Source organism: Trichosurus vulpecula, chromosome 6 (assembly GCF_011100635.1).
Source record: "Trichosurus vulpecula isolate mTriVul1 chromosome 6, mTriVul1.pri, whole genome shotgun sequence".
Taxonomy (NCBI): Eukaryota; Metazoa; Chordata; class Mammalia; order Diprotodontia; family Phalangeridae; genus Trichosurus; species Trichosurus vulpecula.
In genome coordinates this window covers 55,522,000-55,546,020 of record NC_050578.1, presented here as the reverse complement: position 1 = coordinate 55,546,020, position 24,021 = coordinate 55,522,000, and the positions used below count along the sequence as shown (strand labels likewise).

The following is a 24,021-nucleotide window of genomic DNA, read 5'->3' as shown; positions in this document are numbered from 1 at the left end:
TACCTGTGTACCTTTAACACGGCTCCTCCCCAAGGGAAAAAGGGAGCACGTGGTCACAGAGGCCTATTAATGGATGGGGATGATCTTATATTCCATTAACCATACAGTCAGTCTTTAAATACTTGACTCTTTGTCTTGTGAAAGGATAAGATTTATGTTGTTTGTCATAGTGGAGGCTACAGTGAAATATATTTCTGCTCAATGTCAGGAAAATCTTACTAACAATCAGTTACCCAAAGTAGAAAAGGATACCCAGGGGATGAGTTAATTTCCCGTAACTGGAATTAATAATTACAGAAACAGTAATTGTATAAATAATTGTAGAAATAGTAATTGCTCATGGGTGGACCAAACCAATTTAACAAAAATGATAATATTATCTAAATTAATTTACTTATTTAGTGTCATACTAGTCAAACTAACAAAGAATTACTTTATAGAGTTAGAAAAAATAATAATGAAAATTCCTCTAGAGGGGGAAAAAAAGGTCAAGAATCTCAAGAGAAAAAATGGAAGAGAAAAGGTTCTAGCAGTACCAGACCTTCAACTATACTACAAAACAGTAATCATCAAAACAATTTGGTACTGGTTAAAAAGCAGAGAAGTTAAGCAATGAAACAAATTATATACATGACTTAAAGAAGCAAAAGAACTTAGCAATATAGTATGCAATAAATCCAAAGGGCAAGGACTTACTATCTAACAAAAACTTGGGAAAACTGGGTAGCAGTATAGCAGAAATTAAGTTTTGACCAACACCTTACAACAGTATATACTGAAATAAGTTACAAATGTATACATGACCCTAGATATAAAAGGTCACGTCACATGTAAATTGGAGAAGCAGGGAATGGTTACCTTTTGGATCTATGGATGGGGAAGATTTCATGACAAAACAAGAAACAGAATCACAGAACATAAAACTGACAATATTGATTACATAAAATTTAAGGTTTTACATATAACTCGAGGTCTTCAAAGCAGGGGTTGGATAAGTATTTGTTGGCAACACAGGCACAACTGATAGTTTGGAGAGGGTTGTTCCTAATGATTTCAAAGTTCCTTTTATGATTCTATATAATTTTATGAACTTGATGCTTCTTTTTTGTAAATAAGTTGATACTGATAGAGGTATGACCCTTGAAGTGCAGAGGGTGTGAAGGCTCTCTGATACTTAACAACTCAAGTGAAGACTGAAGACTCCAACTCAGCCCAAGAACTGAGCTATATTATTCTCCAAATTTAGGCTGAAGGATATTATGACAGGGAATCTTGATTTTAGAGTTGGTGTAGGAGCCAGCTACTCTAACTCTAGCTACCTAGAGAGACTGTAGAAATGATTCTTCTAAGACTTTCATGAACTGATGCAGAGTGAAGTGAGCAGAACCAGGAAAAGAATGTGCACAATTACAATAATACTGTAAAGATAAACAACTTTGAAAGGTTAAGGAACTTTGAGCAACCACAGTTCCAGAGGACTCACGACGAAACACTCTACCTACCTCTAGATGGATTCAAAAGTGCAAATTAAGGGAAATTTTGACATGGCTAACATGGAAATTGGTTTTGTTTAACTATATTTGTTTGTAATGAATTTTGTTTTTCTTTTTTCCCCTCAAAAGAGGGGAGAGGGAAGTGGAAGGGTGAGAATATGGAACTAAAATTAAAACAGAATAAAAATACAAAAATGCCTCCTTTAGGAGATATAGCACAGTGAGGTGGTCAGAAAACTGAACTTGGAATAAAAAACAACTGGGTTCAAATCCCACTTATAGTTACTAGATGTGTGACTAATGGGCCAGTGCCCTTAAATTCTCTTACTTTCCTCACCTGTAAAGAGGAAAGGGGGGGAAGCTAAAGTATCTATTGCTCAGAGCCATTACAATACTTGAATAAGAATCCACATAGAGTTTTGCAAAGCTTAAAAAGGTCCATGTTGTTGTTTGCTGTTCATTCGTTTCATTCATGTCCAAGTCCTTGTGACTCCATTTGGAGTTTTCTTGTCAAATATACTGGAACAGTTTGCCATTTCCTTTTTCAGCTCATTTTACAGCTGTGGAAACTGAGGCAATTTGGGTTAAGTGACTTGCCCACAGTCACAGAGCTAGTAAATGTCTGAGGCCAGATTTGAACTCTGAAGAGGTCTTCCTGCTTCCAGGGCCAATGCTCTATCCATTGTGCCACTTAGCTCTCCCCGTGCCACCCATTATTTCCTACAAAACCTTCCCTCCTATGTAGTCTTTTCCTAAAAATTAACCAAACATCTTAGCTTTTCCAATGAGAAGGGATAAGCAGTCATATCCTAGGTAACCCTCTCACTACTGGTAGGTAAGTTGTAATTATGTTCTAGAAACATTTATTCTTACACATTTGCTATTAAATTTACAAAATCTACATTTTTCTCTTAAAATAAGCATGAGAATAAGAGACTTAATAAGTAAACTTTTCTTATATTTCTTTATTAGAGTGCCAACTACTTCAATAAAAAAGCTGTAATTTTAATTATAATTATAGTGCTTGAAATGGTTATATACTTAAGTTCATTTGCCAGGAAAAGTCCCATAGTACAAATGTTTAATGGTTATATTTTTTTTTACTTTTATAATTCACATTTAATGAGGAATGCTTTACTTAGTTACTAACATTTTGAAATAAAGTCTAACACACTAACATCATAGGGTATTTTTGTCTTAGGTAATTTCTTAAAAAGGCAAATTTTAGGGACCTATTTCAGAATTATATCAAATATTTTGTTTACTGAATACAAGTTTCTATACTATAATTTCACTAACAATATAAAAACAATTTAATGAGATAATAAGTTCTCCATCACCCTAACTAGCCTTGTTCCTTTGGAGTGGCCTTTTCTCCCACTGTTCTGTATGTTGAAATACTTGGGTTTGTTGAAAACGTTACAGTTATAACAAAAAAAATCTCACGGAAATGTGTTTGTTTTAAATGGTGACCCTAATCTGTTTAAAGGAAAGGCTCTATTAGAGGTGGCAGGTGAGAGCAGTAATTGATAGTATTGATCGTAATGTTTAAAAAAAAAGAGCATGGCTAAAATATTTCTAAAAATAGTAACAAAGGCCTAGGGTAGGCAACAGGAGTCCAGTTTAAAGGTAAGTTAGTCAACAGGAAGAGCAAAGGAATGCAGGTTTAGGTCATGTGGAACAGGTAGCTGCTAGAATATGGTAGAAAGCTAGAAGACAGACATGGTAAGGTAAAACATTACCTGTGAGCTTAGGAAGAAACTAATGGTTGGAAGAAAAAATGAGACACAAATGGGAGAGAACACGGTGCCTTAGAGCAAAGAATGAGTCTTGTCCAATACGTAAGAGCTGAAGTGGCCTTGAAGAGCATTCTTACAGGAGAGGAGGCACGAGCATGAGGTGTGAGATGTGGACTGGGATGGGCTTAGTGTAGAAATTTTTTTTGCAGTGGGAGGGTTCCTCCAAGTGGGGCAGAGAAGCATACTAGTTTTATTGGGGCATAAGTTAGAGAGAGAAGGGACCTGGCAGAGACCACCAAAGCTACCCCTCCTATTTTACAGATGAGGAAGCTGAAACCCAGAGAAGTTACATGTATCCAAGGTCACACAGTTAGGAGATGGGAGAGCTGGGATTTGAACCTATGTTCTCAGATCCCAAATTCAGCACACTTCTCACTGTACCACGCTGCCAGCATTCATCATCATGGAAAGACGAATGCACAAAGGGCATGATAACAATTCATATTTCAAATCCTTATTTAAGGATTACAAAATGCTTTTATTTACCTATTTTTTGCAACAACCCTGAAAGAGGATGGTGAAGTGGAAAGAATGCTGGGTTTGCAGTTAATCCAGGCTCCTAACATGGCTCTGCTGCTTTCTACCTGTTCTTAACCTGTCTGGGCCCCTCATCTATAAAGAGAAACGGCTAAACAAGATGATCTCTGACCTTTTCCAGGTCTGTATCTGAGACCATATGATCTTCATTTTGTGGTTAAGTGGCTTGTCTAAGGTCTCATGGTATCTTGAGGATAAGGATATGTAAGGGCAAGCAAAGTGGGACTTTTTGTTGTCTTTTGCTTTGGAGTGCTTCTCAGTGCTAAGGCAGTCCAATGCCTTTGACTGAGTCTTGACTTTGTTTGTAGGAAGGCCCACATCCTTTGGCTAATTAAATCAAGAGAGGTGTGAAACCCTGGAGAGGTGTGAAGCTCTCTGACCCTGAAAAAGTGTATATATTCTCTGAGGTTAGCATTTTGTTTGGAGCTCACTCATTGGAAGAGTGTTGGTGTGGAGACTCTGGGGAGCCGTTAAAGAGGCCCAGGGCTTTGAAAACCCAGATATTGGTGCTTCTCTCTCTCTGGTAACTGTGTATGTATTGCTATGGTCAGGCAGATAGAAGCCTGTCTGTTGATTTGTGTTATTTTGCTCTGTTTATAATTTCTGCTTGTAATTTCTGTTCGTATCTGCTCTGAAGTTCAGGGTGCTGACTTTTTCCCCTGAACTAAGGGAATGATATATGTATGTTTCATTAAAGTAAGACTGTCAACCCCTTAAAGTTGCTTTCCTCAGAAAAGCAAATCAAAGGACCTATGCTAGCAGCCCTTCTGTGTGCTGGTGTTGCTGGTCTTTCACCTCCACAGCAGCTGCTGGTCCCACTGTTGTTACAGGATAGTAGTTACAGAATAGTAACTAACAGGTGAATCCACTAAAATCCACAAAAGTGAGCTAGGGGAGGATTTCATTTTTGGTGTACAGATGAAAAATGATTTAAAATTCCATTAGTAAGAGAAAAATAGGTATCAACTTCCATTTTACGTCACCCAACCAATTAAAGTAGTGATTTTTAAAAGTCATCATACTATTTTTTTTCATCCCAGACAGTTCAGAATAAACCTAGTAAACACAGAATTCCAAGGTATCATTACTGATTCTAATTCACAGCCAGCGTTTGAAATTATTATATTGCCAATTTTCTGGAAAGTAACCAGGCAATACCCACTGTAAATAATTCCATTTGTAAATCAGGTTTCTAATTATGTTGGGACAAATGCTAATAAATTCAGGAAAGAACAATTGATTCTGTCAACCCTTGACTGATCATAGTGGGTAATTTATATTAAGCTCCTTCTATCAATTTCACTGTTATGACCTCTAAAGACCTTACCTTATCCTCCTTTTATTTTTTTCCTGTTCCACCTCCTATAGAGACACAGTTTCATGGGAGAAGCAATGTCAGAAGAAAGCAGCCATGACCTAATAGAATTAGCCAGTTCTCCACATCACATGGCCTGGGTCTTTCCCCTTCCTTCTCTCCCTAAATAAAAGCTGCCTCCTGTGTGGAATTGTTATACCAGAATAAAGTAACAGACACAGTTCTAACAGCTCTGTGAAATGATGGGAGGAAAATAGCCTGAAAAACATCTAAAAAGGCCAACACCAAGAAAAGAACAAATGTAAAAAATAGAAATTTCCCTGTCGAGGACTATATACAAAGACTAAAGAAAATTAATACAGAGAAGCACTTTATGTTATTTAATCTGCAAATACCCCAAATGCAAGCAAAGCATAATTATCAAGAAAAGAGGAAGAAATGAAATTAATTAGCTCATATTTAAAGATTAAGGGGGGGGGGGGAAGACTGAGGCTTAGAATAAAATATGGAACAAAGAAGGGCCATCATGGGATAAAAAGGACCCACCAGTATAACAATTTCAGGGGAACTAACTCAGAGGAAACAAAGGTGCAAGAACTGAACTGAGGTACCATAAACTATATACTCCACACCCCCCCATACACTGTCCCAGTGAATCAATGTTTCTGGCTTGTTTTGTTTTGTTTTTACTGGAGGGAATAGCTGGGTAGGAATTTTGCATGTGAAAGCAAAGAAAATTATATTTCAAACTGCACTCAAAATTTATCAGTTCTCTTCTCTGGAGGCATATAGCATTTTTCATCATGAGTGCTTCAGAACTGCTGTATTGATCAGAGTACGTAAGTCTTTCATAGTTGATCATCATTACAATGTTTTTGTTACCGCATACAAGGATCTCCTAGTTCTGCTCACTTCACTTTGCATCAGTTCATATAGTGCTTCCAAGGTTTTTCTGAAGCCATCTCCTTTATCATTTCTTGTAGCACAATAGCATTCTCTCACAATCACATAAAATAAGTTGTTTAGCTATTTCTTAGTTGATGAGCCTCCCCTCAACTTCCAATTCTTTGCCACCACAAAAAAAGTCGCTATAAATATTTTGTACATATAGGTCCTTTTCCCTTTTCTTTGATCTCTTTGGGATATAGATCTAGTAATGGTATTCCTGAGTCAAAGAGTCTTTAGGGCAAAGTTCCAAGTTGTTCTCCAGAATGGTTGGATCAGTTCACAACTCTACCAACAGTGCATTAGTGTCCCAATTTTTCCACACCCCCTCCAGCATTTGTCATTTTTCTTTTGTCATGTTAGCCGATCTTACAGGTGAGAGGTGGTACCTTTGAGTTGTTTTAATTCACATATCTCTAATCAATAGTGATTTAGAGCATTTTTTCATATGACTATTGAAAGCTTTGATTTCTTTTTCTGAACACTGCCTGTTCATAACCCTTGATGACTGGGCAATGGCTTGAAGAGCATTCATATGAAAGAGAAGATATGATTTTGAGGTGAGTGATGGGCACCAGGATGGGCATGGTTTGGTAAAAATTTGTGCACTGGGAGGCTGCCTTCTGCATGGGACTGTTATACTATCTTCGGCAGATTCCTACCCCCCCCCCCCGCCCCGAGTAAAAGGGAGAGTTAATTTCTAGAAGTAGGCAGCACCTGAAGTGCTGGGGGGAAGTACTGTGCCGAAAGTCAAATGGTATGGCCTTTGGGACAAAAACTGGGAGGGAAGGGAAGGGAAAGACCTAGGCCATGTGATTTGGAGAACAGGCTAATTCTATTAGGTCATGGATGCTTCCTTCTGACATTGCTTCCCCCATGAAATGATATCTCTATAGGAGATGGAGCATGAAAAAAATAAAAGGAGATAAGGTAAGATCTTTAAAAGTCATAACATTGAAACTAATAGAAGGAGCTCAACTCTTTTATCCCTTGGGTAGTATATCGTAAAACATGGTATGGGATGAATATCTCACACCAACATGAATATTAAAGGATGGATACACAACCTGAATATTTAAAGTTTGTAAAACCATTAGTAAAATAATAACATAACAAGATCTCATTCCTTCTACAATTATGGCAAGGAAGAAATCTGGAATTAAAATAAAGGACAGAAATAAACACAAAAGAAAAAAACAGATCACCTCAATTATGTAAAACTGAAAAGCTTTTATATTAACAAAATCAATGCAATTAAGATAAAAATGGGGGTCACTGGGGAAAAAAATCTTTGCATCATATATCTCTGATAAGGGTCTGATATCCAAGATATATAGGAAATTAACATAAACAGATAAGAATGATTGCCATTTCTCAAGTGATAAAGAATCAAAAGATATGAACAAACAGTTCTTAAAAGAAAATTGGAAGTTATTAACCACCACATAAAAGATTGACCCAAATCACCAAAAATTAAAATTAAAATCACTCTGAGTTTTCATCTCAAACACAGCAAACTGACTGAGATATTCTTCCAAACCTGTCAGGTTGCTACAGCCAATTCTCCCTTGTGTGAGAGCATAGGCAAGGTAAAAGCTTCTAGAAAGAATTCTTACTGTACAGCTCAGATATTTTTGCCATTCCCCAATTATTCTGAGAAATCACTAATCATGTGAATTAAAGTGAATACAAACCCATAAACCAAAATAGAGCAGTTGTCATTCAACTGCAAGAGAATAGGAAAGCCTCACCTGTGTAAGGTAGAGTGTGTCTTTGAACATTACCAATGGATCTGAGTTTTGAGGAAGCTTGAAATGAATAGCAGCCTGGTCAAGCATCTCAGTATTGCCATTTCTATGATGCTGTCGATGCAATGAAAAACTGCTATTGTAAGACCAATCTTCAGCAGAGGACACCTTTAGAAACAAAGGAAGAGATAAAATTCAAGCCATGGCAACAAAAAATACTTTTCTACAGGTTGAGGATAATGACTTTAGAAAACACCCTAGACACTGTAAAAGATGTTTCTATGTGTTCTCTGTAGTGACATTTTCACAATTGCTTTCAATTTTCCCATCCCACATCCTTATCAGTAATGGACAAGCCTAAAGCAAGCTGACATTTGGAATACCCATACTGAACACTATTAGTGAAACCAGGTTTGGGCTTCCAAGTCCTTCTTTGCAGGATTCTGGAAAAGTGCTTCTGTCCAAAGCAATGTTTTGCTAAAACTCCCTGGCTGTTTAGTAATTTACTGTTCTTTTCAAAATATTATTTTATTTATTTAGGCCAACGGAGTCTCATAATGAAGGAGAACTCATCATGACAAAAATGAATGGGAATCAACATACAGGAGAAATTGGTCACAAAATCTGGAATGAAGACAAAATGTCACTATCAAAATGGCAAATGTCACTGAGTTTGCTCATCTGTTCCACATGAATTCTTTCTTTTCACCAATTTTTTTTTAAAATTTACTCTTGAAGTTACAAACAAGTAACTGGGAGATATAACAGAGACGTTATCTTCAACAGGAAGATGCTAAGTTTGAAAGAGGGACAGGTTTAGAAGAGAAGATAATGAGTTCTACTTTGGACATGATGAGTAGAAAATGCATAAATGATACCAAGGAAGAAATATGCAGCAGGTAATTGATAAAACATGACTGGAGTTTGCAACAGAAATGGGGGCTGGCTATATAGATTTGAGCATGATGTGCATAATGTTGACACTTGAACCCACTGGAGTCTATGAGATCCCTAGAATAGTGGAGAGGGAGATACAGAGAGATCCAGAGAGATCCAGAGAGAGAGAGAGAAGACCCCAGGACAACGCCCTGAGTAAGACCCACAATAAGAGGGTAAGAGATGATTGGTCAGATGGATAGGAGAAGAACTTAGAGAATGAGCTTTTTTGAAGCAAAAGATTATTCTGTAATTTATTTTGATTTCTCCTATCTATGTAAATGTACTTTAAATACAAATAATTACAAGGAGATATTATAATTTTACTTTGAAAATTTTTTCTTCCTATGCCCATTTTCTTTGCCTTATGGGAAAAAAAATATATACCATATCAACTAACAAAGCTTGGCCTTGTCCTTCAAGATATTCTTAAATCCCAGTCTTTCTAGACCCTCCTCCCAGAGATTTTGGAAACTTTGTTGTTGTTGTTGTTCATTTGTTTCAGTTGTGTCTGACTCTTCATGACTCCATTTCTTGGCAAGGATACTAAAGTGGTTCACCATTTCCTTCTCTGGCTTGTTTTTCAGATGAAGAAACTAAGGCAAACAGGGTTATGTGACTTGCCCAGGGTCACACAGCTAGTAAATATCTGAGGCCAGATTTGAACTCAAGAAGAAGAATCTTCCCGACTACTGGCCCAGCAGTCTATCTACTGCACCACCTCGCTGCCCCTTGGATACTGTTACTGTACCTTTAATATAGAGGGGCAAATCTTGAGAACTGACTGTGAACTCTCCTCTTTAGAGGAGCCTGTGTGAAACACTGAGGAGGGACAAAGACCTCTTTTCCTTAGGAGACTTGGAAAATTGTCACAGAAACAGTGTCTGACAAAATGAAGTAGTCAATTGTCATGGCAGAAAGAACCCGTGAGAGACTACAGGTTAACTGCCATGTGAGAAGAAGTCTTGAAGTGATTTGGAGAATTAACCGTTATCCTTGGATGTCTGAAGGTACATTCTGAGAGAAATAAGCTTAATTAGTTCTGTAGAGAAGAGAATTCCCTTGGGGAACCAAGAGACAAAAACTGCCATCCTGAGAGATGATCTCTTGAGAGAACTGGGTATATTTAGCCTGGAGATGAGAAAACTCAAGAATAGATACTAGAGCTGTCTACAAACATATAAGAAACTGACATGAGGAGGATGGAGGGAGTATGATTGTTCTTTTTCACTCCAGAGGGCCAGAACTAGGAGTAAAAAGGCCAACTTGGGTCTGATGCCAGGAAAAACTTCCTGACAGTTAGAATCGTCCAAAAGTGCAAAGGCTGGCCCAGAAAGGTCGTGTTGGGTTATGTTATTTGTTTCGTGGCTGATGTGCCATCTGATGTATTATCAGACGGCTGCTAAAGTCTCCAAATTCAGTGATTTCATGAAAGGTGAGTCGTTGGACCCCGGTTCCAGTATTTTGGAGGTGTTGGCAGCTATAGCCCTTGGGAGAAAAGTCAAACTGACAGCTTTTTTTCCCTGCTTTTGAATTGACTATAACTGTAAGATTTATCACATCTAATACATTCCTGAAATATTTATCTGTCTTTCTATCATTTGTTACTATTAATAAAGTATAAGTATACAGCCAGCAACATTAATGGTTGTCTAGACTATGAGATCAGGATTTGAGACTCAAAGAAAATAAAAAGCTTATAGGAAGTTTCCTTGGTTTCACTGCACTGAAAGTTCAAAGCTAATGAATTTATGAGAATATCTTATATTTTAAAGTACTTTCTGAGGCAATTCCCATTCATACCTAGACAGCTAGTCTTTGACCCCAGAGAATGGAAAAGATAACTGTTAAGTAGCAGGCTGAAGGGTAGAGGTTTGGTGTATTTGTTCTCCAGAACACATGAGAGATTTTATACATATCACTCTGCAAAACACAACCAAACCTTTCCACAGAATTGCAACCAGGAGTGGCGGTTGGTATAAGGCCAGTTACAAGTGCTCGGAGATCTGTACATGAGCTCATAGGTTCAGTGTTCATCCTTAATCCTATCTCTATTTATTGAAACAGACTGACATCAGGAATACACACGTGTATTACAAAGGAAAGAATACTGGCTCAGGAGTCCAAGGACCTGGGTTCAAAACACCACCTTTGACACTTTATCTTGGTGTGACCTTGGTCAAGTGACTTAGGCTCTCTGGGATTCATACTGCTCATCTGTAAAATAAGGAGGTGTGTGGGGGGGGGGTGGACTAGATGGTCTTTAAGGTTCTTTCTAGCTTTAGAGCTATGATTTTACAATTATGAAACAATCTTTGGAGCTAGAAAGTTAAATTTATATAGAAAATATTGGTTCCCAACCAACCACAATGCCTAAAACAGAACTGAAAGAGTCTGACAACATGAAATAAAAACATAAGAAATGTTCACTTAGCCCATATGCCTTTTTTTAATGAGTTAAGCTAATCAAATCTTTATATTCTATTGGCACAACCAAATATAATAGAAAGAAAATAAGCTCATAGTAAGTAGTTAATCTGAATAATTTCTGTAATACGCTAAGTCTGACTTAAGCAACCAATGGCTCTTCAGATATCAAAATAAGTAAATACGTAAAAGGAAATATAATAAAGTTTCAATGCATATAAGTAAAAGGAAACAATATTGAAGGAAACAACGTTGAAGGTACATAGTTAACAGCAAAAATAAAGAAAACTACAGTAGCATTTAATAAATGTTTGCTAAATGAATTCAAAGAAACACTATTTAAAGGAGACCTCCCTTACATAATGATGTAAAGAAAAATTATCTCTTCGCTGATTTCTTTCCCTAATACTTACTCTACGTAGGAAAGTGAACATGTCACGTCACCCGCTGGCCATTGTCTAGACCTCAGATGTTCTTTGCAAATGTGTTCCCTGTCCCACCACTCCGACTCTCTGATGCAGGAGAAAAATGAACCACAGGTTTACCTTTTCCAACGTACTGAAGGAGGGCCAGGATTGATAGCCATATTCAGAAACAAATCGAGCTTTAGGAAACACCTTCCAGTTCCAGCAGTCACTTTCATAGTCATAAAAATGTACATCACCAAAATGGGTGTCATAGGGTTCACGGGAAACCCAGCCTTCTGCTATGGATTCTGCTCCATTTGTAGGGCTGGATGCGATATAAGGACGAGTCTGGTCCTCCTGTATTAAAATAAATCAAATCAAATAAGGGTTTAAAGAATCAAACTTTCATATGGAAAATGAAAACCTCAAAACAGCTTCCTGTCTCAAACTAAACTTAAACGTCTTCTATCTAGAATGACAAGGAATTGATTTTTAAAATAAGACAATTTTCCTGTTATAATGTATCTGATTTATATTGCCCCCCGCCTTCACCAAAGTAAAACGTAAGTACCAAGACGGCAGAGACTGCCTCACTTTGTCTTTCCTCCCTGGCCTGCAGCAAATTCCCTGACATAAAGATGATACTTAATACTAACTGACTGATTATTTTCATTAATATTAAAATGCACAGCAATTCCCACAACCTTATTCATTTCCCTTCATTCTTTGAAATCCATGATCAGAGAGACCCTACAGATTCAGTTATTTCCACGCAGATGACTCCCAGGTCAATATATCCAGTCCTCATGTATCTCTGGAGTTCCAGTTCAGCATCACCTACTGTCTATGGAACCTTTCCAATTGGGTGTACTTAAGCTACCTCAAACAAGAAGCCCAAAATGGAACCAAAACCAAAATCTTCCTGAATTATGTAGGTTACTTACTTCTACTGAGAATGTCAGCAATACATCTAGTGAAACAGGTTCATAACCTTGGCATTATGGCAGGTCCTTCACTTTCTTGCCTCCGTCTCCCGTATTTAATCAGTTGCCAAGACATGTCAATTCTACCTCCACATCTCTTGGAATCATCTCCCTTTCTTTCCTCCCACTCATGCTGTCACTACCTTATTTTAGGACCTCATCACTTCTCCCTAGACTTACACAATAATCTTCTACTTGGTCTCCCTGGCTCCAGTTTCTACCCTCTCAAATCCTGTGTCTACACAACTAGAAAACTGTTATTCCTAAGTGCAGGCACTTGTAACAACAATGTTGCTACCAGCTGCTGTGGGGGTGTAAGATCAATAACACCAGCGCACAAGAGGGCTGCTAGCACAGGTCCTTTGATCTGCTTTTCTAAGGAAAGCAACTTTAAAGGGTTAACAATCTCACTTTAATTAAACATACATATACTATTCACTTAGTTCAGGGGGAAAAGCCAGCACGCTGAACTTCAGAGAAAATACAAACAGAAATTACAAACAGAAAATATAAACAGATCAACCAACAGGCTTTTGTCTGATCATAGCAATACATGCATAGTTACCAGAGAGAAAAGCACCACCATCTGGGTTTTCAAAGCCAGGGGGCTGCTTCAACAGCTACCCAGAGTCTCTTCACCAACACTCTTTCAATGAATGTGCCCCCAAAAGCAAAAGGCTAAACTCTGAGTTTATATATACTTCTTCAGGGTCAAAGGACATCACAACCATAACCACGCGACTCAAACCCACATGACTTAGGCCTTCTTGTGACTTAAACAAGTCATCAAAGACTTGTTTCAATTCAATCAAAGATTTCTTAGTACTAAGAAGTACTCCAAAACAAAGACAACAAAAAGTCTGCTTGAAAAGCAAAACTCAACAAAGGTACTTTATTACCTCAGCATTCCAAAAGAGAAAACAGTAAAAAAAAGTCCCACCCTAATTACCCTAACAGCACTCCACTGCCCAAGAAGCTTCAGTAGCTTCAGGACAAAATACAAACTCCTCTGCCTGGCATTAAAGGCCCTTTACAATCTGGTTCCAGACTTTCTCTCCAGGTTGACTTCACAATACTCCCCTTCACATATTATGTTCCAGCCAAAACAGCTGACTCTTTTTTTTCCCTGTCCACAACCTTCATTTCCCCTTGTTACCAGTGCCCAGGATGTACCTCCTCCTCATTTCCACCTCTTGGAAAACCTAGTATTTTTCAAACTTCAAACTTCAGCTCAAATATATGTTTTTTTTATTATTTTATGTGTGTATATGTATGTGTACATATATATGTATATACATGCATGTGTGTACTTTGTATGTGTGGAGACTGGATATACACACATAACATATGTATTTTTTATATTGGCCTATTTTTGCACACATTGTTTCTTTCTTGTAGAATGTAAGCTCCTTGAGGGCAAATAGTCAACAAGCATTTAATAAATGTTTACTATGGGCCAGGCCAAGCAAAAATTGTTTCCTTATTTTCTTTGTAACGCCAATCCCTAAAACAGCGCCTGGTACAGAGCAGTACTTTAAAAAAGGCTGTTAAATGAAAAAGGCTTGTTCCAGCCAGGAAAGTGATTAATTAGTCTCTACCTAAGAGCACCTGCCCATTCTATAATGAAACCAAACAGCTAACTTAACTCCAACTCCACTGGCTTTCAGATTTCCATTTAATAATACCATCAAAGTTCCATTATTTACAATGGATGATCTGGGATGACAATAAAATACGGTCCTGAGAAAGATTACATGAAAGAAACACGCTATGCAACAGGAAATTAAATCTAAGGATTGATAAGTAATTAATAGAATTGATCATATGAGTATGTCTGCTGACCTTTAAAACCCAGGATTTTATTAGAAACAATGGCAGCCACCCGTCCAGTATTTAATTTATTGCCATTTCTCTTCAAAGCACCCTACAAACCACAAGCACTCTTACAAGCACTAATTACTACTCATAAAATCCAAAAGAGGCCAGTAAGTCTTTGTGAAACACGCATTATTATTCCCATTTTACAGAGGGAAAAAGGCAGCAGAGGGAAGCCATTTACTCTTGTGCATGGGCATCAAAACAGTGACTACAAGAGAAAAGTTGTATCTATATTTAGAATCAAGTAAAAAAAAAAAACCTTCCCTGTAATTGCATAATCATTAATTAACTCTCATACTGCCCTCTAGGGAAAAGGAGTAATGTTCCTATTATATGGAAATGTTATGAAGTTAAGATCACAAAACATCCTACAAGGTCTATTGGATAAAATAAAGACACTTCAGCCTGGCTTTCTAGGTATTCTAGAACCTGGCTCCAAAACACCTTTCCTGTCTTATTTCACACTATACACACACATACATACACACACCCATATATGCATTTTAAGAGTTGGAAGGGACCCAAGAGACCATATAATTCACCCTATATCTGAAACAGGAACCTCATCTACAACTTTAATAGCTTCAAACTGCACTAAGATTTCTGGGACAACCTGAATAAGAAACAGAAATTTATAAGAACAAGAGCCAGTCACCAGTAGATGGTTAGAAGATATGAACAGGTAGTTTTCCATTGAAGAATGGCAGGCTATCAAACAACCACATGAAAAAATGTCCCACATTGCTAATGATTAAGGAAACAGTAGTGGTGATAATGGACATCCTTGATTTGCCCCAATCTAACTGGAAAGACTGCTTCTTTACACAAAATGTTTGCTCTGGGTTTTAGATGGATATTATTTACTATATTAAAGAAAGGTCCGTTTACTCCTGTTGACTGATTTGTTTTTAATAGAAATGAGTATTGGATTTTGTCAAAGGCTCTCTCAGCACTGATACAATTGTCATTTTTATTATATTTTCCATTAATAAGGTCAATTATTGTACAGATGTCCTTAAATGGAATTAAACCTACATCTAACCTGTTCATAGCATACAATCTTTTTTCCCATTGAATAATATTTTTTTCCAATTACATTTAAAGATAGTTTTCAACATTCACTTTTATAGGACTTTGAATTCCAGATTTTTTTCTCCCTCCTTCCCTCCCCTTCCCAAGACAGTGAGCAATCTGATACAGATTATACACGTACAAATATATTAAACATATTTCCACATTATGCTGTACTACTCTACTAATGCTTTAATATTTTTATATTGATATTCATTGAAGATATTGGCCTATAAAAAAGATTCTTAACCTGGGGTACACAAACAGATTTCTAGGGGTTTATGAACTTAGATGAGAAAAATTATCTTTCTTTTCACTTTTAACCGAAATTTACCATTTAGCTCAGCTATTTAAAAACTCTTTTTTTTTCCTGAGAAGGGGTTCACAGGCTTAACCAAATTATCAAAAAGTCTATGACCAAAAGAGAGAAAAAAAGAAAGAGTGTTAGTGAGAGAGTGGGTGGGGTGGGGAGGGGAAGGAGGGACAGATTGAGACTGATTTTAAGAACCCCTGATATGTAGTTATCTTTCTCTACTTTGTTTTTTCCCTGATTCAGTTATCAAGAACATATTTTCACCATAGAAACAATTTGGAAATATATCTTCTTTTCCCATTTTTGCAAACAGGGTATGTAATACTGGAATTGTTCTCTAAATGTTTGATAGAATTCGTTTGTAAATTCATATGGTCCTAAAATTGTTATTGGTTTGGTTTGGTTTTTTGATTTCATTATGGCTTATTCAATTTCTTTTTTCTAAATGGGTCATTTAAATAATCCAAATCTTCTGTTAGTCTGGGAATTTTATTATGATTATTATTTTTATAAATATAATCTATTCCACTTATCAGTTTTCTTGGCATATAATAGAGAAAAATAATTTCTGATAATTTATTTTCATTTGTTCATTTGTTATTTATTTTCATATGTTCTTATATGAATTCTCCTTTTTCCTTTTTGATCCAATTTACTTTTTAAAAAATTCTAAATAATTATGTATCCATTTTATTAATTTCCTTCAAATACAGCTCCAATTTTTATTTATTAATGGGTTGTTCTGCATGTACTTTTGTTCATCTTTTCTTTAATTTTTCAAAATTTCTACTTCAGTGTTTTATTGTTTTTTTTTTATTTGTCACTTTCCTATTTTTTTCTTTAATTACCTCCCAAGTTCACGGATCTGTTCTTTCTCTCTTTTGTTGAAGGAAGCATTTAGAGATGTAAATTTTCCCCTAACAACTGCTTTAGCAGCATTTCTTAAGTTGTGATACGTTGTTTCATATATGTTCTTTGCTGAAATTTTCCACTGTTTCTATTATATGTTCTATGACTTTTAGGTCTGTGTTCTTTAGGATTACTTATTCTGCAATTAATTTTTATTCCTTTCTTCAAAGGCTCTTTATTGAGTATAATTTCTATTAATGGACAAGTTCTGTTTTCCTGCGTGTGTGTGTGTGTGTGTGTGTGTGTGAATACATGGTCAATCTTTGTAAAGGTGCCATGAACAGATGAAAAATATGCAAATTCCTTTCTGATCCCATTCAGTAATTATCAGAGATATCATTTCTAATTTTCCTAACATTCTATTCAGGTTCATAACTTCTTTCTTGTTTCTTTTTTGTTAGCTCTGTCTAGGTCTGAAAGGGATACACTGAACTCTGTGTTACACTTTTTTCTATTTCTCCTTATAATTGCATTAAGTATTTAGATGCTCTGCTGTTCAGGGCACATATATTAAAATTCCTGGGGTTTCATAGTCTATTGAATCCTTAAACATAGTGTCCCTACTTATCTATTTTTATTGTCTACTTTTACTAATTCTTTCTCTGAAACTATGATTTTTTTTTCTTTTATTTCACCTGAATCATAAGAGATTTTATTCTTACCCTTAATTTTAATTGTGCAAATCTTTTTGCTTCAAGTGTGTTACTTGTAAACAATACACTACTGGATTCTGCCTTCTAATCTATTCTGCTATCCTCTTCCATTTTATAGATGAATTCGTCCCATTTTTGTTAATGGTTATTATGGTTAATTATATATTTTCCTCCCCCCTGTCCTACTGTACTTTTTCTTCTCTTTTCCCCTAATGCTTTTCTTAATAAAGAAGGTGATGAAAAAGAAGTATGCTTAATATTAGTGATCTATAATGAAAGCATTCTATTTCCATTGTTTCTTCTTTTCTCTTCCCTTCGCCCTGTCTCTATCATAAGTTTTTACTCTCTTTCCTTTTAATGACCCTTCAACTCTCCAATGTTGGATTTTGGTTTGCTTATAACCACTACTTCACCTATCCTGCCTTCCATCTTAAACTCTTTCCCCTCACTTTTCTTTTTCTCACCTTTCCTCCCTGCCACACCATTTTTGTTTTGCGATTAATGCATTCCTACACCATGTTCTGGCTTCTGCCTGGCCAGCCTTGTCTCTACTCAAAGCTTCCATAGGATTCTGACAGTCTTTTTATACAGTCCTAGACTGGATGGAGGAGCTTATGGCATCTTCTTTATAATTATTCCTTCTGGTACATTTTTAGAGGTTTTCTTGGAATGTCTGTATAGGATTTGGGCTCCTTTAGGTCCTAAACATGCCACCATTTCCCCACAATTCCCAGATTATTATCCCCACAATTCCCAATTCCTTTTAAAAAATGGGGGAGTACCAGTAACTTATTACAAACTACATCTGTAGTCATCTGGATTCTCCCCATCCAGTGTATCACCCAATTCAACTGAGCAGAGTTGATCATGAATCTTCACAGGGTACATCTCCCATCCTTTGTCTCTCATATGAATCACCATGCTATCTCTCTACCACTGTGGTCTTTGTTGGCCAAATAAACACTACATAATTAATGTAGTGATCAAAATCAGTGCTCCTATGAAGTAGGATCTCTTTCAGGTCACTCTTCACCTCTGAAAACTGTGGCAGTATCAAAGAGAATTCAAATAAACCTGAGGAAGGATGGTAAATGTATACCAAGCTCCTTCCCAGGTAAAACCAAACTATTCCTAACTAGACTTAGCCATAGGAAGAGAGAAAAAAATGCACCATTAAAATAAAAAAAAACTCCATAATATTACACCAGGGTTTGGGGTACCTGGTCCAGCATGTTGATGAGGTAAGGAAGGACCAAAGAAATCACCATCACAACTTTATTCAGCTCCCATAATTTGCTCTAAATTACTAGGTACCCTCTGCCATCTTCATCAGCCACACAAAGTTATTATAAAGAGAATCTGTACTGCTCCAGCCTCTTTAATCTCCATTACTAGGAAGGAAATAGCTATCACACACATGCCCAGGAACCATTATTATTTAGCTACACAGAAAAAGAGTTTGCATTTAGCCCTATTTAAAGTAAGTAGTATAGAGTAAGGAACCATATAGGTACTTATTTCCTAGAATTCACAATACATTCCCTCTGATTATCCACTACAAATGAGACTCACACAAGAGGTCTTTCACTCACTCCCAAGGAAGGCTACTCCTCTCCTCAGTGGTCTTCCAAACCACAGTCAACTAGGGCACACAGACAACTGCACTCTGGCAATTAGAATGGCCTAAGTCTTAGAGAAACCTTGGACCCTGCCCCAGGGTGATTCATCCCAACAGTCTCTCAAATGGGATACCTGGATGACTTTGAAGAACAAAGGTAGGGAAGTGGCAGGACAAAGGACCCTAACTTCCCTAGTCCCAGACATCACAATATAATTTTACCATAACTCCCATAGACTGATCATTAAACATGTCCACTTCATGTTCAAAATATATGTCCAAAGCTTCTTAAAGGAATGAATATCATCACCCTTGAACCCAACAACACGCTTCCTTTCACCATCGCCAGAGCAGCTATTTCTGTAGACAACTGTATTTACCCAGGGAGCTGGTTGCTGTGATGCAGTTAATGAACAAACACCAAGTTTTAACTGCTCAGACCTTTATGGTTGTCTGGAGGGTAAGGCCCACACCTAAAGATTGTTCCTCTGCCCAGAAGGTGGGATCTAACGTTATCCAAAGCAGGCATACGGAGTATACAATTCTCAAATTCAGTTCCATTTCATCCCCTCCCCCTTGCTGTCCTCCTTCAGAGAATCTGCTGCCTATGGAATTGATCTAGTAATGGCTGTGGGGCTAAGAATGCCAACTCTCCTTTTTAGGAACCCCAAAAGGGAGGAAAAGGGAGTCTCCATTTAGATTTTCTAATTGATTTAGGCCATGTTCAAGAGCAAATTCTCCGCTAACTGTCTAAGCAGATGGAACTTTGCAACTGTTAAAGTTGCTCTCATGAGATAATTTTAGCAGCCACAGTTCAAATGATGCATTAGCTTGCTGTTTACATTTCTCCTGAAACTACCCTGATTCCTCAGTGGTAAAAGCCTGTCCACCCTCTGACTGCCTGACAGAAAATGGCGCTCCTATGATTCTAGTATGATGGTGGTATTCATGAGAGAACTGGAGAGATCCTTACCACTGGAATGCTTTCCCAATCCTCATTACTACTCTTCCTATTCTCTTTCCTTCCAGCCCTAAACTCACATTCTCCAAGGAAACCTCTGGGTCAGAGATCATACACTAAATGCTCAGAAAGGCAAGGAGAGAAAAGACGGTTCTTTAGCCTTTCTTTATTTTCCCCTTAGCACAGTGCCTGGCCCATAGTGGGTATTTTTAATAAAGGCTAGCTGACAGACATTCCATCTGGAGCCCCTATTAGCTTGGCCCTTTCCACTAGGGCTATTACTAGAGCCATAAGCTGCCCCCTCCCTGCTTTAGGACATGGTCCTTAGAGATCAAAAGGTCATTCGTCTCTGCCTCTAATTGCCAAATTGTTGTATTTAAGTCCAGTCTGACTCTCTGTGATCCCACTAGGGGTTTTCTCAGCAAATGGAGTGGAGTGAATTGCTATTTCTTTCTCCAGCTCATTTTACAGATGAGGAAACTGAGGTAAACAGGGTGAAGTGACTTACTCAGGGTCTCAGAGCTATTAAATATCTGAGACCAGATCTGAACTCAGGAAGGGGAGTCTCTCCAACTCCAAGCCGGACACTATCCACTACACCACCTACCTGCCCTGTCTAATAAACAGAGACAATTTATCTTAATTTTTCTTTATAAAGCCATTAACAAATGCCACGAGTACTGGACTTTATGGGAGATTTCGCTTTCTTACTACAGTGAGAGGGCTTCCCATACACCCTCAACACTGTAGCAATGTCCTGTCTCTGACCATCCAACCACCATGGGTTCTCACTCTTCTGCGAAACCTTTTCCACTTGAATAATAAATTTACCACAGAACCATGGCAAACCCTCCACTGCTCACCATGCCAAATATTCTTGGCCAGGCCAAATACAGGCCAATCTAAGGATTCTGGCTTAATGTTAGAATGTAATGAGACACTTGTGAACAATAACATGCAATAAAAATGACTTCATTAATAGAAAGGGATAAAAAAAATTATGTAATTCCTAAGTTTAAAAAGATAGTAATTCAGATAAAACAGCTATTCCCATAATCCTCTGCATTCACCATGGCAACCAGCCATGCTATGTCAAAAAGGCATTCCCCACAGGGCAAGAGGAACACTTTATAAAAGCCTGGACAGCAATTCTTCATAGGCTGAATTTTTTTATGCCTCTGGAGGCAAGGAAGCCACATGGCCTCCCCACCCTTTTAAAAAGACAGTACAGCCTACATAAAAACAAATTACTGTTCTTCCTACAAACCCCTTCTTACCCTTTTTTGTCCTAAATAGTTTATGTAACATTGGAACTGATTTTTTTGAATATTTGATACAATTCACTTGTAAAGCCATCTTGTCCTAGGTTTTTTCATTTGGGAATTCCTTGTTCAATTTATCTGAGATTGGGTTATTTAAAAATCTCCACTTTTATTCTGCTAATCTCAATATTTCATATTTTTGTGAATATTAATCCATTTATCAGTTTTGTTGAGCCTATACCTGGGTAAAATAATTTTTATTAATTTTCTTTATTTCCTCTTCATTTGTAGTCAATTCACATTTTTCATTTTTTATGTTAGCAATTTGCTTTTCTTTTTAAAACCAGATTAATTAATTTCATTAATTTCTTTTTAAAAACAGCCCCTGAGTCTTTTGTTTGTTTGCTCTGAATTACGTTTCTGATTTAGAATTTTCTATTTTATGTTTGGCTGAAGTTTTTTGATTTGCTGCTTTTGTAAATTTTTTAGTCACAACTAGTTTATTGATTTGTTCTCTTTTGGTTTTTTAAATAATTTTTATTTTTCATATTCTGAACTTGACAAACACTAACAAGCACAACCCTATACAAAGCAGAAAAGGAAAACAGAAATGAGTATTACATTGCTGATTTATCACATAAAGCATGCTTTTTTCTTTAAAAAATAAATAATAAATTCAACACATAGTTCCAAAGCTATCCCACTTGTCCAAGTTTCCTTTTTTCAATCAATAAACATTTATTAAGCACCTACTCTCTGCCAAGCACTATGTTAAGTGCTGGAGATGCAAAAATAGGACAGTACCTGCCCTCGAGGTACCTACAATCAAGCTATATGTAGGATAAATAGAAAATAATTAACAGTGGGAAGGCACTGGAATTAAGACAAGTTGGAGAAGATTTCCTGTAGAACCCAGGATTTTAGTTGGAACTTAAAGGAAGCCAGGGAGGTCAGCAGTCAGAGTAGAGGAGGAAAAGCATTCCAGGCATGGGGGAACTCCAGAGAAAACACCTGGAACTGAAGTAGAGCATCTTGTTTGTTGAACAGCCAGGAGGCTGACGTCATGGGATCGAAGAGTACCTGTAGAGGAGTAATGGGTAAGACTGGAAAGGTAGGAGGAGCTTTGAATGCCAAACAGAGTATTTTGTATTCAATACTGGAGGCAATAAGAAGCCACTGGAGTTTACTGAGTGTGGGGGGTGGGGGTAGGGAATAGACAAGGGGGGAGAGGTTGGGAGAAGGATCAGACATGAGTTTGAGGAAAATTACTTTAGAAGCTGAATGGAGGATGGATTGGAGTGGGGAGGCTTGAGGCAGGCAGACCCACCAGTAGGCTACTTAGTCTAGGCATGAGGTGTCCAAGGCCTGCACCAGGGTGGTGGCAGAGGCAGAGAAGAAAAAGGGGCATATTTGAGAGACCTTGCAAAGGTAAAATCTCCAGGCTTTGGTAACAGATTGGATACAGAAAGTGAGAGAGCTTCAGTTTCCTCCTCAGAAAAAAATGGGGTAAAATATACTTGTACCTACCATACAAGGTTGTTGTGAAGCTCAAGCCAGACCATGGATGAGGTAAAGGTCTTTACAAACTTTACAATGGCATCTAAGTGTCAGGTTTCATTATTCCTCTTTCTCACTCTATTACTGACCCACCTCTTTTTTTCTGGTCACATAACACACCTTTCCATTGCAGCGGAAAATATACCAACATGCTGATGTCTAATGTCCATGTCTAAAGGTGCAGAATATTAGAGTTGGAAGGGGTATTAGACATCATCCCATCCAATCTCCCATCTTTTAAGATAAGAAATTGAAGACCTTCAAAAGTTGTGACTTAGCCAAGCTGACCAGAACTAGCTAATGCTAGCATTAATAAGTCACCTCTCTCCCTCCCTTTTCCCCACAATAATGGCCTGAAGCTCTATGCCGACCTCCCCAAAGCCCTACACATCAGCAGCAGCAGCAGTGAAGGAAAAGGAAAATCCTGGGGTAAAAAAAACCTCCTAAAAGTTCTCTTGCTAAAGAGACATTACCTACATTAATTCACTTAGAAATTCATTCCTAAATACACTGCAGTGGTACTTACCGCCAGGACAATTTCTCTGATATTTTTCACATACAATGTCACATAGTCTCTGACATAGATTTGGAATTTACTGGATGGCACAGAAAACCAGTTCTGTGCCAAAGCAACTTCATTTTCATTGTTACCACTCCATACGATGACGGATGGGTGAGATTTCAATCTTCTGATCTGAAATTTAAGGGAAAAAAAGGCCACTTTTTTTCAAGCATATAGGACAAAGAAATGCGAAGCTTCTCTCTTTGAACAGTTCTGGGTTGTCACCTGAAATTGTGGTTCTTTGGTGATCATTGATTTGCAGCCATGTAGCATCATCAGAAAAATGCTGCTGCTGTTCAAAAGGTGGGTTTGTATGTGTCAGAGGAGTTTGGGATCACTGAAAACATTACCCAACCTTCCAGATACAATCCACCCTCTGTTCTTGCTACTATTCCCATTAAATTGTTGGCCCAGGTCACTGTCCTTATGTGGTTCCTATCCCAGGTCTGTGTCCTGATGGACTAACATAATGGGCCACCCATTAAATGCATGTCATTGACTGGACAACACACTTCAGATACCACCAGTAAGGTGAGGAGGTAGATGTCCCTTAGAAGTACAAGCTCAAGCTGGAAAGACCACAAGGATGGACTTGGGGACAGACTGTGGTGCAGAAGAGAGCTGGAAGGAGGCATAAAACCATGCTA

At 37.5% G+C, this 24,021-nt stretch overlaps 1 protein-coding gene across 2 annotated transcripts in view; it reads right to left on the bottom strand.

The window, feature by feature from the left end:
• Positions 1-24,021, bottom strand: part of MANBA (mannosidase beta) — a 121,535-nt gene that overhangs the window by 24,281 nt on the left and 73,233 nt on the right. For both annotated transcript variants that reach the window (XR_005010688.1, XM_036763994.1), the window contains exons 11-13: positions 23,339-23,506; positions 11,746-11,964; positions 7,841-8,005 (exon numbers count right to left, since the gene is read on the bottom strand). Coding sequence is in view for 1 of the 2 variants with exons in the window: in XM_036763994.1 (XP_036619889.1) it covers positions 7,841-8,005; positions 11,746-11,964; positions 23,339-23,506 (552 nt within the window). In the remaining variant the exon portion in view is untranslated. The remainder of the gene's footprint in view (positions 1-7,840; positions 8,006-11,745; positions 11,965-23,338; positions 23,507-24,021) is intronic.